The sequence below is a fragment of the Propithecus coquereli genome, unplaced genomic scaffold (assembly GCF_000956105.1).
Source record: "Propithecus coquereli isolate 6110/MARCELLA unplaced genomic scaffold, Pcoq_1.0 Scaffold138, whole genome shotgun sequence".
NCBI lineage: Eukaryota > Metazoa > Chordata > Mammalia > Primates > Indriidae > Propithecus > Propithecus coquereli.
In genome coordinates, this window is record NW_012138080.1 from 5,152,031 (window position 1) to 5,170,890 (window position 18,860).

Below are 18,860 nucleotides of genomic sequence, written 5' to 3' on the forward strand. Positions count from 1 at the left end.
GGATATGTGTTATTGAGGAAGGTAAAGGGCATGGAATTTTGGGGGTTTTGGTGGAAATAGAGTGCTTTGTTCTGTTATAAACACAACTTTACAAGAGTAGGGATGCAAACTACATTATTTGAAGTAATATATTTTTAAAGTTATGTTGAAGCTTCATGGAAATTTGTGTAGAAGTGTTTCTTAAATAGAAAGACTTCTCAATCTGTATTTTTCAGGTGACTGAATAAAAATATCTAATGTTATGAAAGACACCCTTGGGTGGGTAATGATCTCAGCAGCTACACTGACAGTTTCTCATGTTCTAATTCACCTTCACAAATCCATGGCATCATATTTTAGCTAAAGTAATGTCAGTCGGTGACATTTGCGGCAAGTATAAAAAGGACCCCCCGTGGCAGCCATTTTTATTTGATTCTTAAGATCCAAAGGCTGCTGAAAGAACAATTGAATAAAGTTGAGGATTGGAGAAGCTTGATTTTCTTGTTCTCTGTGAAATGAAACTCTAGTCTTTTTCTTCCCCTTCCCCTTAAAAGCAGAAGTCTGCTAGGGGGTTGTAGCTGTGTCAAAGCCGCTGGGATGCCACTGCTGATCACTTTAATTACTACGACTAAGGAGGATAAAATTAAAAGTAGCACCATTGAAGCAGTGGAAGAAAGCTTGCCTAGATGTCGGTGAACTGTGAAATATAAAAATTGCATACCAATACATTTTTATGGAAAGGAAACAAGGAATTACATTACTTATTCTTGAAGAGTTTGTCCTTAAATTGTCAAGTTTTACTAGTGCATCTATCTATAGCAGTTTGTAGACCATTTCAGAACGATAAGGAAAATAGTAACTTGAAGACATGCTGTGAAAAGGCTAAATATTATTTCAGTTTATGTCCAAAGTGGTTAGTTCTGATCCATCTTCTCTATTTGAATATCTTAAATGCATCGTATTGAAATACAGTCTCCTTTTGTACCATAACAGGACTTTTGCTGTATCCTGAAGATGTTAGCAAAGAGAAAAGCAAAGCTAAAACGTGTTACATTCATCACTTTTCTAAAGGCTTATAATTCAAGGTTGGGAACCTAAGTTTTACATGAATATAAACAAATTAGTTTCTCATCATCTGTGCATATTCGCTAGCACAAAGGGAAATTTAAACTGACTTGTATAGCCCAAGTGTACATAAAGAACAGAGATTGTAAAAAATCAGAGTAACAGTAAGGTCTCAGAAAAATGCTCTGAATGCCAGTTATGTAATAGATAGGATGAGTGTTTTGAAATCAGATACTGATTTTAATTCTTACTCTGCCATTTATAAGGTGTATGACCTTGAGCAGTATATTTAAGTGAGATTCAGTTTCTATCAAATCCAGACGGTAGTAAGTATCTCACAGAGTTGTGAGGAGTAAATGAGACAACATATACACATGTGCAAAAACACTGCACAGGGAACAGAACTAGTACTTACTAAAAAATTTGTTATAATCTGTAAAAAGATAGTCATGGGAGGGAAGCCTCCCCAAAATACAACTTCCATCAAACTCTCCAAAGAGTACCTCTGTCTTACAAAAGCTAAATTATCCTATACAACTCAGTCTAATTCTAAATAATACTATGTAGAAAAAGGTGAATGTCATTAGACACATTAGTAGAAATAGGAAATCTAACTTCAATTTATTTAGACTAAGTGAGTTAATGAAAGATATATAGGTCTCCTATGTATTAGATTTTTGAAGTTTCCTTTTAATGATGCGGTCTTCTAAGTTACCTTACTTCTGCAACCTAGTGAAAAGATTCTTTTTTTTTTCAGCAGATGGGGTAAACAGATGATTTATTTATAGCTCTGCATCACTATGTTTTTTTGAATGTAGAATGTGCAAAGCAGATAGGAAAAACACATTCCTGTACTGAGGTAGGTTTAGGCAGACCATCATTATCAGAAATATTCATTATATACATGTTTGAGCAGTTTGTGCTGAATGCTATCAAAAATAATAAAATAAACATTGTCCCTACTTTGGTCATTTTATCCTTGGACATAAACAATATGGCTATTTTGAATAAAAAATGCAGATTTTGTTGCTATCTATTCTTTAAAGATTACAGCAAAAACTTTAAATGGAGCCTACATATAAAATTAAAATGAAGTGGTCTTACTTATGATGAACCTGGAGACTAATCAACTGGAAATTAGTACTATCAATTAAACTAAAATTGGTGGCATAATCAATTGTTATAATTACAAGCTTTTCTTTTTCCTTCATGACCTTAACAATTAACTTTTATTTTCTCAGTTGGTTTTTTGTCTTAAGGGAAGTTAAAGGGTGAGAAAACAAACAACACAGATATGCCATCCCACTGAAGAGCTCTAGGCCCAAGCAAAATTGTCTCTGTGGTGTTAGGACATTAGTAGAAAAGTAAATTAAGGCAATCTGATAGGGAACTAGAATTCTGTCAATCAGGCTCAAGATTTTTTGCTGTGTCCATAAACTTTGTTTACTGTAGGGTTTTATGAGTTGTAACCTGCCCTTGCAGTCTGTTAATGAGGCTAAATCTTGCTACTTGAGAATTGAATTACAGCACACCTCTGGGCTAATGGTTATAAACAGAAAGTCCCATTAGGGCTGCATTCTGATTTGTTCATTTGCATTTTTTCTATTGTATGGAGAACAATGATGGGTAAATAAGTACAAACAAACAATTTACATGGAAATTGATAAAATGTCCCTAATTAGTATTTAGAGTTGGTTTTATTAATGATTGCCTGCTTTAAATTGCACTCTTGGTAAGCTCTCAGAAACATTTGCAGATGGGAGTATTATTGAGGGGAGGATAAGGTCAAGGGAAGGTGATAAGTTGTGAGAAAAAAATGAGGTTCCCATTTCATATTCAAAAAAATAGAATCATTTGTTTCAACTCAGATAAAATGACCCAAGACCATTTCATCTGAGTTTGAATCACCAAATTCTAGCACTCTAAGAAATTATTATTCGCTCAGTGAAATTTACTTACACTTAGTTGCCTGAGGCATATTAAATAATGGTTTTTATTAGTGCTCTTAACTTTTCTTAAGTTAGAAAGATGAAAGTTTAGTAAAAACACAGTTTTCCTCAGTTGGTCATGTAATTTGATACTTTGGGAATCAAATAGTTTGGTGGTTTAGAGAAAGGGCTCTGGAGTCAAACAGACCTGGGCTGAACTCTGGCTCTGGCATCAGTTCTGGCTGTGGGACCTTGTGACTGTAAACATAAATATTCTCCTTGGTAAAAATAGAGTGTGAAAATTAAATATCATATATAAAGCTCTTAGCACATGAAAGCTCAGAAAATATCAGCAACCATCACCAAAATCACCATTATCAAGCTTGCATCTTCTTTTATTCCTAGTATTTTTTTTTTTTTTTTTTTTTTTTGAGACAGGGTCTCTGTCTGTCACCTGGACTAGAGTGCAGTGGCCTCATCATAGCTCACTGCAGCCTCAAACTCCTGGACTCAAATGATCCTCCTGCCTCAGTCTCCCAGAAGGTGGGACTGCAGGTACACACAACCATGCCCAGATAATTTTTCTATTTTTTGTAGAGACAAGGTCTCACTCTTGCTCAGCCTGGTCTCAAACTCCTGACCTCTAGCGATCCTCCCACCTCGGCTTCCCAGAGTGCTAGGATTACAGGTGTGAGCCACCACGCCCAGCCTATTCCTGGAATATTTTCCAAGTTCAGAAATATTTATAGTGAACAGAGGATTTTTATATATTACTCTTGTGTCTTCCATCTCATCTTGCCTACTACATGCTGCTCCTCTGCCTACAAATAAGTTTGTCTCCAAATACTAAGACAATTCCCCTCAAATGTTAGACTTCTCCTCTTTGGCCCCCACCACAGTCCACACCCCAGGAAGCCTTCCAACTCGTCTCTTTCCTTCCTTCTCTGAAGATTCTCATTCTCTTTTCTCTTCCCTTCTCTTCTCTTCCCTTCTCTTCTCTTCCCTTCTCCTCTACTCTGCCCTCTTCTCCTCTCCTCTCCTCTCCCCTCCCCTCCCCTCCCCTCCTCTCCCTTCCTCTCCTCTCCTCTCCTCTCCTCTTCTCTTCCCTTCTCTTCCGTTCTCCTCTCTTCCCTTCTCCTCCTCTCCTCTCCTCTCCTTCTTTTCTGCTTTCTTTTGTTTTCTTTTCTTTTCTTTTCTAGACCGATGTCTCCCTTCGTTGCCCAGGCTAATCTTGAAGTCCTGGACTCAAATAATCCTCCCACCTCAGCCTTCTGGCTAGCTGGGATTACAGGCATGTGCACTGAGCCAAGATTATTTTTTAAAAATAATTTTATTACAAGAGTAGTATATGTGTATTATAAAAAAATAAGAAAATGAAGACAAATAAAAGAAAATTAAAATATCACATTTTGATACTCAGAAATCTCTACCATGGCAACTTTATGTATACCCTTCCAAATCTTTTCCTAGACACATATATTTTTATATGTACATTTATTTTGCCAGAATAACAAAATGAAGTTATTACTGCATAAACTTTTTTTCAGTCAAGTTTCATTTCCTTTCTGTTAATACTATGATCGTATTCAGATTTCTCTAATTAACTCAGCAATATCCTTTACAGCTGTTTTGTCCAAACTAGTATCTAACCTAGGACTATACCTTGCATCTGGTTATTAAGTCTATTTTGTTGGTGTGGTGGTGGTGATGATTGGTTAGTTCTTCGTTGTTGTGTGTTTGTTTTCCTAACTCTGACTTGTTAAAGTGAGCAGGTCAGTTGTCCTAATATCCTACCTTCTGGATATGTTTGGTTTCTTTCCTGCTACATCATTTATCATTTCTCTATCCCTGGTGTTTATGATAAACTGGAAATTATATCTAAAGGCTTAGTGGATTCACTTTAAACATTTGGAGTAGAATATTATAGGTCGTGTGCACTTCATGTGCTTCACTCAAAAAATGTGTAACATATGGTTGACCCAACATTAATGTTGTTAAAACTAACCCCTAGATTAGTGTGGTCCCTATTCTCTGATCTAGTTCTGATCTCTCCATTTACAAATTAGGTTTTCCCCTTGCAACTAAAAGTAATCTATGTGGTATTATTTAAGCATAAGTTCCAATTACTATTGCTGTATAACAAACCACACCAAATTTAGTGATATAAAAAAATGTCTTGCTATTATGCTCACGGATTATGTGGGTCAGGACTTCAGACCGGGCACAGTGGGGATGCTTTGTCTCACTTCCACGTTGTCCGAGGCCTTAGCTGGGTAGACTCGAACAGTTAGGGATGACTCACAAGGGCTAGAGGCTGAGATTATCTGAAGCCACCTTCATTCACATGTCTAGTACCTGGGCCAGGACAACTACAGGGCTGAACTTGGCTGCAACTGTTGACTGGATCACTTACATGTAAATCGGGCTTCTTACAGCATGACTCCTGGGTTCCCAGAGAGAGTATAGAGTGCAAAAATTTCAAGAGAACTGGGCAGAAAGGTATGGCCTTTTTCGACTTAGCCTTAGAAATCACCTGCAACACTTCTGCATTCTGTTGATTACATACAGGTCACTAAATCTGACCCAGAAAAATTAAACACCACTTATTGAGAGAATGGCAAAGTCAAATTGCAGAAGAGCGTGTGGGATGAGAGATATTATTGTGGCCATCTTTGGAAGATACAGTCTGCTGCAGCATTACGGGAATATCCAGTTCTCCATCAGACATTTACCTAAGAGCTTTAATAACAGTTGATAATCCTTGCCAGAATCGTTCATTATGATTTGCAAAGTGGTGTTTTTATAATTCTACCCTTTTTGACATTTGTTAACTGTTTTTATTTTGTTTTTCATTTTTGGGGGGGTGGGGTTTGTTTTTGTTTTCAGAAAGAGTCTTGCTCTGTTGCCCAGGCTGGAGTACAGTGACACGATCATAGCTCAATCTCCAAATTCTGGGCTCCAGCGATCCTCTTGCCTCAGCCTCCCAAATAGCTTGGACTAGAGGCGTGCACCACCATACTTGGCTAATTTTAAAATTTTTTTGTAGAGATGGACTCTCACTGTTTTGCCGAGGCTGGTCTCAAACTCCTGGCCTCAAGTGATCCTCCCGCCTAGGCCTCTCAAAGTGCTGGGATTATAGGCATGAGCCAAACTTGTATTATTTTATAAAGTAGAGCTTTGTCTCATTGATTGGGACTATTTAGTTACCCTAAAATTCAGTTCCCCCTAGAAAGACAAGATAATTAATTGATTATTTTCCTTTAACTACTAATTTTTAGGAATTATTTTTAAAGCTTCCTCAAATGGTAACAAATGAGTTTTTATATCCTTCTACATTTTGGATATTATATTGGACTTGAATTTTCCTTGATTCCATGTGTGATTTCAATGATTCAATTCATTGTGGTCATTGTTCTTTTTGATTCTGAAATTGTCACAATTTGTCCACTGGGAGCTTTACACTGTCCCTGGGTCCATTTGACACTCCCCATTAATCTATTTCCATTAATTTTGACAGCTTTCTTGATTTCTAGCCACTTCAAAATTTGCAAAAGAATTGTCTAGACTTGAGTTCCACCCATCTGGTTTCTACTCTGTCCCTAATGATATTGTTCACCAAGCTTGATTTCCCTTTTTAAATTTTCAGACTTATTAACCTCTAATATTTGCTGCAACTGATTACTCCTTTTCTTGAAAGCCTCTTTTATTATACTTTGGTTCTCATGATATGTCAGTGTTCTAGTTCTCCCTCTCTCTCCATGCCCTTTTCTTCTTTTGGTCTAAATATAGATATTTTCCATGTTTTAGTCAGTGGCCCTCCTTTTTCTTTACATTACCTCTTCAGGTGCTTTCATGTATTCCTAGAACATCATTAGCTCTTTAGTCACGGTTTGACCTCACATCCTAGTATCCATTTCACTTCTCAACTACCTACTAAAATCTTTATTTAGATGTCCTGCCAACTTCTCAAACCATCTGTCTTACCCAAACTTCCTCTCCCTTCCTTCTTATAGTTCTTTTAGTTTCTCTATTTCTGTTATTAGCACCACAGTTCTACTTGTTGCCTAAATCTAAAAACTTCTGAATCACCTTTTTTCCTACTTCCTGATCTAATCTGTTACCAGGAATTGGTGCAGGTACCAATTCTACCTTTAATATGTTTCTTACTTTTGGCCGGACACAGTGGCTCACACCTGTAATCCTAGCATTCTGGGAGGCTGAGGCAGGATGATTACTTGAGCTCAGGAGTTCAAGACCAGCCTGAGCAGAGCAAGATCCTGTCTCTACTAAAAAAATTAGCTGAGCATGGTGGCATGTGCCCCTGTAATCCCAGCTACTCAGGAGGCTGAGACAGGAGAATTGCTTGAGCCTAGGAGTTTGAAGTTGCTGTGAGCTAGGCTGACGCCACGGCACTCTAGGCCAGGTGACAGAGCGAGACTCCATCTCAAAAAAAAAAAAAAATGTTTCTTATATTTGTCTTTTCTACTCCCATTGCCACCATCCTAGTCTTGTATCTCATTACAGTTTCTTTGGACTCTTAGAAGAGCTTCCTAACTAGTCTCTTGCCAGTCCCTCAACGTTAACCAATCTTGTGTACTGTTGCTATATTAATCTTTCTCAAATACGCCTCTGGTTTGTCATTCCCCTAGGCTTAAAAGAAAGAAAGAAAGAAAGAGGGAGAGAGAGAAAGAAACATAAAAATAAAAACAAACCTTTAGTGGTCCCCACTGTCTTTAGAATAAAATTGAAGCATCTCACCCTTTTGGACAGGGCCTTTACAGTATCTCCCCAAGTTTATTTTTCTTGCCTTATCTGTCACTATTTTTGTCCTGTGTTCAGGAAAACTAGGTTATGTTCTTTTCCCCCAGTATACTTTCTTGCCTCTATGTCTTTGTACTGTTCCTACCTCCCAGTCTCTCCTGCATTGACCCACTTAACTACCAATTCCATCTCTGCCCCTTCCAAATGCTTCTCGAAGCCCAACTCATAAACCATGATGCCATGATGGCTTCTGTCCCTCAGCCCAACAATGTTCTTTCTTTTTTCTGAACTCTTGTAGCATTTTGATCATACTTTCTTATTGTGGCTATTTTATCTTTCCCTCTATATCATAAGTTTTTTAAAATATCGTATGTTTTTTGAGTGTATAAATAATAAATATTAAGTTTTCATGCTTGAAATTGTTATAACACCTAGTGTGGTACCAAGGTATGTACTAAAGATTGGCAATACAAAGGTAAATCAGATATAGAATTGAGCTGAGAGTATAAATAGTAAATATTAAGTTTTCATGCTTGAAATCGTTACAGTATCTAGTATGGTACCAAGATATGTACTAAAGATTAGAGATACAAAGGTAAATCGGATATAGTTCCTGCCTTCAAATAGCTCAATTCTAGTGGGAAGGAGGCATCTCTACAGAGTTATAATGTAATGTAACTTGACAAGTATTGTTTTAAAAAGTAATCACACTCACACAGTACTGTAGTACCATAGAGGAAGTAGCACTTTATTCCACCAGCAGGGGAGGAGGGAAGGATAGTCAGGGGAGGTTTGGTGGATTTAAACTGAGTCTTGAAGAATGAGTACGCGTTAAAGAAGAGATGAGAAGCACATTCCAGGAAGAGGAAATGACATATTCAAAGTCACAAGTTCAGGAAGCTATGTGATACAAGCAATTCTGTATATATATGAGGTTTTAAGGACATTGGGAGATGTTAAGGGGAGATAACCCTGCAAAGATATGTAGGGGCCAGATTATTTGGGTCTTTGTTTTATCATAATAATGCCTTATTTTATATGCTTTCCAATTTACAAAGCAATTAAACATTGATTATGTATGATTTGTAATAATCCTTTTTAGTAGGCAATAACTATCTTAGTTATTTAATTGTAATTTCTAATTATTTTAAATATTGAAAACCACATTAGATTTTAATTTTTCCTCTCAGTGTACATCTAGGTAGAGAGGAAGTTACAGCAAAGAATTTCTCATCATTACTGGGTTATTATTGTTGGTAGTTTTTAAATCAAAATTGTATACTGACATACTATTCCCACTCTACTTCAGCTCCCTAAAAATGCCATTTCCTATACAGTATTTGATCAACATAGTATAGCAGCATTTTCTATTATCAAAGATGTCTTTTAGCCAGGGCTCTATGCCTTTATTAGAAACTAGCAATAAATTCAATTCTTAAAAAATAAGATATTAATTGAAATTCTATTCTCAGTATTGTGACTTTTTTCTGTAAGCCTGATTCTTTTATTAATAATAGTTGCCGAACATACTTCATTTTAAATTTTTAATGGACATTTTAATACAATAGTTTGTAAATGTTTAAAAAAATCTGATTCTAGGATGTCTTTTAAAAATGGTGTGACATCCAACTGATATAGAGCATCCTATTTATAATGTGGGCCAAGCACCATGCTGTAAACCAGTTACTATCATGATGATCAGATTGAAAATGAAATTGCATTTCTGTCAATTACTGAGTTGGCAACTGTTCAATATATCTTAGCAGCAAGATGAAGAGCGACGTCGGCAGCTGAGAGAGAGAGCTCGTCAGCTAATAGCAGAAGCTCGATCTGGAGTGAAGATGTCAGAACTTCCCAGCTATGGTGAAATGGCTGCAGAAAAGTTGAAAGAAAGGTCAAAGGCATCTGGAGGTGAGTTAAAGAATCTTGTATCATATTCTGCAGACAACCCAGAAATCCACAGTGGACCTTTTGGGACTTTTTATTCTTACTTCAAAATGTTGCATCAAAAACATAAAGTTTCTAACCTATTGATATGTTGCAAAATACCCAAAGAAGGCATAGAAAATCAGAAGATAACTGTTGCTGTTTTCCAGATCAACTTTTTGGCTTACTTTTTAACAACTCAAGAAGTACTCTGTTGGAATATGCTTTAGTAAAAAACTCATACTTTGTTTTGTGATGCTCTATGGTGCCTCATTAATTGTTGTAGGAATAAGTAAAATACAATTAAGTCCTCAACGTCTAGGTCATAAGACCTGTTAGTGGTGAGCTTTGGCATGAAAGATTTTCACTTTGAACACAATCTTCAGAAAGTAGCTTTAACAATATTCTGGCAGTATAGCCTGAGATGTAAGAATTTTAACTAAGTCCCATATAAATTTTTTTTTAGTCTCCTTATTCTCCTTGCTTGAGAGGGTCTTCAATATCTGCAGAGATTTTTTTTTTTTTAAATAAAGACAGGGTCTTACATTGTTACCCTGGCTGGAGTGTAGTGGTGTGATCCTAGCTGACTGCAGCCTCAAATTCCTGGGCTTAAGCCATCCTCCTGCTTCAGCCTCCCAAGTAGCCAGGACTACAGGCATGCACCATCATGCCCGGCTAATTTTTTTTTTTTTTTTTTTAGAGAGACAAGTTCTTGTGCCTCAAGCGATCTTAACCTTCCTAGTTGCTAGGATTATAGGCATGAGCTACCATGCCCGGCCTGCAGAGACCATTCTAAACTTGGTGTTGGGGCAATGTCTATATATATATAATTAAAGAGAATTTTAATTTTGCCTTTCAGTGTTCAAGTTGGACATCTTTAATTTGGAACTTTTTATATTTTTACTTAAGAGGAGTATATGCAAGAGGCCTGTGGGCTTTTTATTTCAAAGGCATATTAACCTATTTATCTACCAAAACATGCCAAGTATATGTCCTAAGTTAATCTTAGAATGCTAAGTTCACCCTGAAGAGTAGGCAAGTGAGGACTTGAATAAGACCTTAGAGGGCTCAAATAAAGGTAAGCTATTTCTAGGTCAATGATGAGTTTCTTCACAGTAAATTAAAAATTATTGCTCTTATTTTCAATTGATTCCTTATATTTAAAAGTTTATTGTTGTACAATTAGTGCCTAAAAACATCTAACCTTTCATCCCATAAATCTGAAAGCTTCTTCCCCAAACAGCTGTGTATCTGTCTCTCTCATCTTCTCAGAATGTTTATATCTTAGTTAAATCCTTCATCTTACCTTTTCAGCTCCTATTACTCAAGATTTTTACTGCAATTTCTACATTCTCTACTATAGTTTTATAGTTACATCAGTAACTATTCATAGCAACATTTATATAATGCTATGGCAATTTGCTTTCATTTATCACTAACAACAAAATGTTTACCTTATAAAAACTCCAAATATTGGCCAGGTGCAGTGGCTCACACCTGTAATCCCAGCACTTTGGGAGGCTGAGGCAGGAAGATTGCTTGAGGCTGGGAGTTTGAGACTAGCCTGGGCAACATAGTGAGACACCATGTGTACAAAAAATTTTAAAAAGTTAGCCTAGCATGGCAGTGCACACCCCATGCACCCAGTTACTTAGGAGGCTGAGGCAAGAGGATCGCTTGAGCCCAGGAGTTTGAGATTACAATGAGCTATAATAAGGCCACTGCACTCCAGCCTAGGTGATGCCGCAAGACCCTATCTTAAAAAAAAAAGCAAACAAACAAAAATCTCGAGATATTCTAAGTAAGTTTTATAAATCCTTGCCTCTTGTGTCTCTCAATTATAGGGGAAAAAAACATACTCTTTATCCTCCAGAGAGACTGTCCTAAGCTACTGAAGCTACCTTCCTGTGGTACATAAAGCTATGTAGGAGAACAAGTAACAATAGGATGGAAAGGCATCCTATATTTTTTTTCCAGTGGTGAGCAGATAAAAATGCTAAATGAGTTATAAACTCTAGGAAGGCTAATAATTAAAAATCTTTAATTAATGACGTGGGATGGGTCAGCTATGTAGTTGATCCTGTCTTTATAATCCAACCCCAGTTGAGGCTAAGCCAGGAAGGCAAAAAGACTTCGTCAGTGTTACAACCCAAAGAATGTTTCCTACTTGATAAGGAGAGAAAGTGAAGGCCGGAATTTGGCATCATTCAACAATCAAAGTAAATAAAGTAAACAAAGCATAAAAAGGACAAGTGAAGATTGGATCTGTGGAGCTGGCAAGGAAGTTCAGACTAGAACAGGGAAAGCCTGGTGAAATGCAGATGGGGCAGAGTTTGACAGATGACTTATGAGAACCTGCTGAAGAGTCAGGTTCCATATTCCCTAAGGAGACCAAAGTGACCCCGTCCACCTCTCCCATAGGACAACAGCATACCTTGAATGTTAGAAGTAGCCACATATCAGATGGTAGGCTCTTAGTGAGAGCTAAGGTTCACCTAAGACAAGTGGAGCAGGCTTATGCCCTATCCTCAGTGGTGGGTCTTGTCCTATCTTCATAAAGGGATATGGATCAGACTAGGTCTACTCTGGCCGCAAGGTCTAAGTTATAGCTATTGAGACTGAGAGTTGGGAAGAAAGCTTTAGGATAAGGGAGAAGATAAAATTCCTGCTTGAAGTTCAACCGTTCATACATGTGCATTTATCTGTTGAATGGTGCCAGCCACTGTGCTAGGCCAAGATTCAGCAAAGATCCTGGAAAGGGACAGAGTAAACACTTTAGGCTTTGTAGGTCATATGGTCTCTGTCCCAACTACTCTGCCCTTGTAGCCTGAAAGTAGTCTTGAACACAATGTGAATCAGTGAGCCTGGCTGTTATTTACTCCAAGAAGGTGGTGGGCTGGATTTTGCCCCAGGCTTATAGTTTGCTGACCCTTGCATAGCAAATTCAAAATTCACTTTGAGTTCACAAGAATCTATTCCCTAAGTGAAAATGACCCTGGTGAGGTTGATAAGTCAGGGGAAAGAATTAACAAATTAGTGTCTACTCTTCCAATGTCTGGTAGGAATCATCAGGTCTGAAAAAAATAGTTTTGCTAAGGAGTAATGTGAAAAGAAGAGAGAAATAATTTGAGACTAGCCTATTTGGAGTACTAGCGTAGGAAGATTTTAGAAGCAGTAGTCCAGAGAAGACGATAGTGAAGAGCTGACATAATAAGGTGGATATACAGCCTGGGGAATGTGTGGAACATGATCATCACTCAGACCCACTGCCTGAACTCATTTGAAAAAGCTATTTTTTCTTTTCTCAAGCAGTAACCAACCTCAGTGGGAAAAGGAAATTTACTAAGTTTGAGATGAGGTATCTTCAGCTTCATGGAATCCACAGAAAATACATGCAGGGTATTTTAGGTCATGTATAACCATGTATTCAAGCAACTTACTTGCATCCTATTGCAACCAGAAATAGCTTAATTCTTGTGTAAATAACGGAATCACACCTGTCCTAGGAGCTATAGCCTAGCTTTTACTTATCTTCCATTTGATATACTTGTAGGGCTTATGAAAAAATCAGGTGATCATGTGATGTATTGTACATGTTTTTCAATTCCTGCATCATTTTGTAGTTACAGGCTTGTAATGGCCTCATTTTAAATCCTCATTATATGCAACAAACTTGTGGGTTTATTTTGTTGTATGAATCTTACCTGGCAAGGTACAGATGTTTGGGAACAAGTTTAGTGTTTTTGTTTTAGTTGTATGGTATTGTGGTCAGGGAATATAGCCTAAATTTCTGCCTTGGGAATTTAAGGTTTTATTTTGGCCAAATAAATGTTAAATTTTTGTTAATGGTCTATAGGCATATTTGCAAGAGAGGTGGCTACTTTGTCCTAAGATGATATAATTCATATGTATCATATAATATGTAATATATGTCATATAATATACATTATATATCATACGTTATATAGTATATTATATGTGATATATATTTTGTGTGTTATATTTTAATTTTTTATATATATATTTATTCCCATAACTTATCACTTTGGCTTGAGTTAGATTAGGAGCTTTTAACTTAAAACTGACATTTTTGCTTCTCTTTGTTTGATTTAGATAGTGTACTTTGTTTTGCATTTCAGATGAATAAAGAAAGTGTGTGGAGTTTTTTTTATTTATTTCTTTATTGAGCTGTGGTCTCCCTGTATTGCCCAAGCTGATCTTAAACTCCTGGGCTTAAGCAGTCCTCTTGCCTCAGCCTCCTGAGTGGCTAGGATTAAAGATTTATGCCACTGCACCCAGCTGAAACTGTTTTTTTAAAATGTCCTTGAGAATGTCTGTGTACCTACATGATCCTTATTATTTCAGTTATGACAGTTAGATTTATCTAAATTTGTTGAGCTGAAATAAAATCTTATAGGCTTTAAATAATTTTCCTTTTCAGCTTATATTAATGTATTATTATATAATATTTGTATTGTTTTCTATCTTTTGTTTGATTTCTATAAAATAACTTTAAAAGTTATGAATTTTATGAGGACCTTTGATGAGTATCTTAAAAATCATAATATAAATGAGAAATTATTTTCTGAATATGTTTTTAATGATAACTTCAGTTTCTTTTTTCAAAATTGCAGATTTTCTTTCTCTTGTTTTTTTTTTTTTTTTACTGTTACCAGATATCTTTGTTTCATTAACTTTACCTATAAATGAAAAGTGTAAGACTTACAGTACTAATCACACTGTTAAGATCCCTATTTTGTTTATAGTGCAGTGTCAACTGGAATGCATTTTCACACTGAGTGCATATCTCATCTCCTTTTACCTTTTCCTGCACATACAGTACATGGCATACTTGCACACCAGCTTCTGTTGTACAATGGGTCTCTAGTTTACTTTCTGCTTAGCTCAACTACTGGGTTTTCAGGGGTTAACCATAAAGACATTTATATATATTAATATGTAGTATCTTTAAACACACATACACATGCATGTACACACACATGTGCATATACTTTTTTTTTTCCTTTTTAAGAGATAGGATTTTGCTCTGTTACTCAGGCTGGAATGCAGTGCCCTGATCATAGTTTATGGCAGCCTCAAACTCCTGTGCTTAAGCCATCCTCCTTAGCCTCCCAAGTAGCCAAGACTGTAGGCATGTGCCACCACACCTGGCTAATTTTTTTTGTTGTTTGTAGACATGGAGGTCTCACTGTGTTGCCCAGGCTGGTCTTGAACTGCTGGCCTCAAGTGGTCCTCCTGCGTTGGCCTCCCAAAGTGCTGGGATTACAGATGTGAGCCACCACACCTGGCCCACATGCACTTTAGTTCTGCAAGAATGCATTTCCATGGGTGTTAGGAAATGTGTAATATTAACTGTTGAAAAGAACCTGGCACAGTATAAGTGGGTAATGAAAGGAGGTACAGTTTTCTACATATCTGAGGAACCTGAAAGAACCCATATCTGACCATATTTCCAGACTTAACTATTTCTTTTCATAGCAATGCCATCATTCTAGTCACTCAGCCTGGAAAGTCGATTGTGATATCTTACCCTTACTCTTCTCAGTATTGCTTCAAATTATGTCATACCCATTCCCAATTCTTTGATCCTAGGTTAGGCTCTTCATACTGCTTGCCTGGGGGTTATAACAGTCTCCAAACCAGATTTCCTACCTTCAGCCTTTTGTTCTCCAGTTTAACATAAAGATCGGCAATTTTGCATGAAGGATGATGTCACATGCATAGTATACTCCCATGTACAATCTCTGGACTACTTTTTCTTTCACATAAGAAAGCATGTGGAAATGTAAGCAATAGTGATATTATAGAAATAATACTGAAGCTGCTCTAATTTATGAAAGACATAAGCTTCAGTGCTTATATTACTACTAATAAATTGCACATACCTCACAACTGATTATAATAAGACACTTTGGCTGAAAACTGCTTATAGAGACTACTATTAAATTAATTTTCTAAAGCATAGTGCTTATCATGTTAGAGTATCAGTATCTCTCCAGTCCCACCAAGTAAAATTTAAACTTTGCATTCTGCCCTTCAGGGCTCTCTACAGTTTTGCCTTTCAAGTTTTACCTCCTATTATTTTTTTTTAAGTACGCTTGAGCCAAATAGGACATTATACCATTCTCTGAACATAACCTGCTTTCATGCCTGTAATGTCTTCCCCTCAATTGTACCTCTTGAAACGCTATACATTTCTCAAGACCTAATTTAAAGGTTAGCACTTCCAAGAAAGAATTCCTGGAGTCACTGGCAAAGAGTAACTTTTTTATCTTTTGAATTTGCTCTGTACCTAATTTTTACCACGTAACACCCATCCTATGTGATATTATAGTCACTTGAATGTATACCTCTAAGGCAGAACGAATGTCTTATACAACTTGGTGTCTCAACATCTAGCACAGTGTTTTGCAAGTTGCGTATATAATACACGGTAGAAGTTTCTTAAATAAATAAATGAATGAATGTTGAATTTTGTACTTTCACCCTGGATATGTCAGTAATAATCAGTGGAGGCTGACTGGCAGCAACAAAGTACTGCACTAGATCCCTAAAAACTATTAATAGTAAAATGTCTCAAAATTACCCAGAATAATGCTGAAGAAGTGTTCTGAACACCTTTTTTAGCACTCAGGAAATATTTGAATGAATTTGTTAAACTACAGAATTATTTCGAGAAGAATTTATGAGGACAGTGAAGTTGAGCATGCTCACTTTTATGAAATTAGTCAAATAGTTGTGCTAAGCACAGTTAATTAGAAAAAGATTTCCTAACTGATTATACTTAAATAATGCAGCCAAATATAATGCCTTAGCTATTTCTTTGAAAGCATTTAAAAACTTTTATATCTCTATGCTTTTTCCCCCAGGAGGGCATTTCTCAATCTTATTTCTTTGTTGTTTTCTTCTAAATGGCTTATACAGTAGATGGGAAGTCCTCAATAAATGTAAATTATTGTTATCAATATTAATGCTCATAGTAAGTATTTACCTAAATTGAACCTAAAGATATAAAGTTTCAGAAAAGGAACAAATGTTTTCCCAGTAAAGAAATGAATTGCAGAGTAGTAGGAGTATTCCTCAACTTCCGGGGCTAAACAGCTATTTCTCTAAAAGATACATTGCCTGTCAACAACAGAATTTAAAGCTAAATCTCTAATAGGCAAATCAAATTATTGTCATGCCTTTTCAAATGAATAGAATTCAAAATTACTTAACCAATTCCATCACTAGGATTTGGAGACGGAAAGTATATACTAGAAATCTTTAATGGTCAAAAATTGACTCCATTAATTAATTATGACCTAAAACATTTTACTAGGGATATAAAAAATAGTGTATGACTTCCTCATTCCTATATATTTAATTTTAAATAATAATTTTCCCAGCTTCATCTTTTCCAAATGTAATATCTTAGTTATTTCTGAAACTTCCATGTGTAAAGGTACTGCACATTCTAGTCTCACTCTTAATCTATTCCTTATGCCTTTATGATAATATGTCATTAATAGCACAAAAGCACTCAAGCCTTCGTAAAAATAACCTAAACATAGCTGCAAGTTTATAAGGAATGCTGTGTTTCTTTATGCATTTATATCTAATAAATGATAAAATGTGAAATTTAGAAATATTATTTGATGACTTTTCACCAAACCAACTTTATTTTTGTGTGCCATTATTAGAGATTATTAATAGATTACACTTTAAACTACAGGAACTCAATGAACTCAGTGATTCAGAGACAGCTTGTGGCAAATTATCAAAACCTTTGCGTCTGCTTTGATGTGGTAATTCATCTTTGACATATGAATGTAAAATATAAATGTTAATCCAATAGTGAAAAGTGACGTAAAACTGATTTCTTAACTTTCTTATCTGTGTCAGACCCAAGTTTGAATAACTATCATTAAAATACTGGTTTTTCTTCTTTAGTGTTTTGCACAAACGATATATAATATAAATAATATACTAACATTATTGCTACATGTTCCTACAGATGAAAATGATAATATTGAGATAGATACTAACGAGGAGATTCCTGAAGGCTTTGTTGTAGGAGGTGGAGATGAACTTACTAACTTAGAAAATGACCTTGATACTCCCGGTAATTTCAAATTATAAATGTTTCGTGTCCTGCTGCATGGCAAACTTTATGGTTATATTTTTATTATCTCATCAACAATAATAATTTCTTTTGTAGTTTTATTACATCTTGTGCTGTCACAAATCATTTAGCTAAATCCACCTTCCATCAATGTTATGTTGTTTTGTTTTAGGTTGAATGTTCAAATTTTAATAACATTGGAATAACAAATTGTAGTTTATGTTCTTTTATTACTAAGATTCACTATTGTATTTTATGTTATATAAAGCAACTTATAGGCATTCAGAAATTGGTTCTCTTCTCAGCTTGAATATTTTGGTGTGGTGTTGTAAGAGATATATGAAGTGCTTATGGAATTCTCCAAATGTAAATCTAAACCATGAATCAGATTTTCTGATTTAATTAAAATTGATAGTCTTAGTTGTAATATTATTTTGCAAATTTTGTGCTTTAAATATTGAAATATTATGTTAATAAATTATTTTATGCATACTTAACTGATTATAATAAGACACTTTGAAAACTACTTACATAGACTACATTAAATTTATCTTATGTCTTATATCAATAAATCAGTAAATCACATTGGCAATTAGCCTTTGTAAGTTCTTGTTTAAAATATAAAGATATTTGCTGGTGATTTTTAATACATGAGTGTTCCATATGCATTGCCTTTATAAGCCCAGCAACAAGTAGCAATCCAAAGCTTTGTATACACAAAGGGTTCCATAAATGTTTATTGACCTGAATTCTTATAGCAATAAAAAGTCTTTGGTGATCTCTTTAGATTTAAAGGTAAGGAGGCGAAGTCCCTAATGTTTACCTTTTCCTGTCAAAAAAGCTAAAGGCAGTGAGAGCAAGAATTTTTTTTTTTTTGAGACAGAGTCTCACTCTGTTGCCCTGGCTAGAGTGCCATGGCGTCATCCTAGCTCACAGCAACCTCAAACTCCTGGCTCAAGCAATCCTTCTGCCTCAGCCTCCCGAGTAGCTGGGGCTATAGGCATGTGCCACCATGCCCAGCTAATTTTTTCTATATATTTTTAGTTGTCTGGCTAATTTCTTTCTATTTTTAGTAG

General features: G+C 35.9%; 1 protein-coding gene across 3 annotated transcripts in view; it reads left to right on the forward strand.

Moving 5' to 3' along the window:
- The window catches only part of EHBP1 (EH domain binding protein 1), a 345,442-nt gene that overhangs the window by 272,907 nt on the left and 53,675 nt on the right, over positions 1–18,860 (forward strand). For 2 of the 3 annotated variants that reach the window (XM_012639212.1, XM_012639210.1), the window contains exon 15: positions 9,497–9,644. In XM_012639212.1, coding sequence (XP_012494666.1) covers positions 9,497–9,644 — 148 coding nt within the window. Of the gene's footprint in view, positions 1–9,496; positions 9,645–17,676; positions 17,785–18,860 lie in introns of all 3 variants that reach the window. The other variant, XM_012639213.1, reaches the window with a different exon arrangement.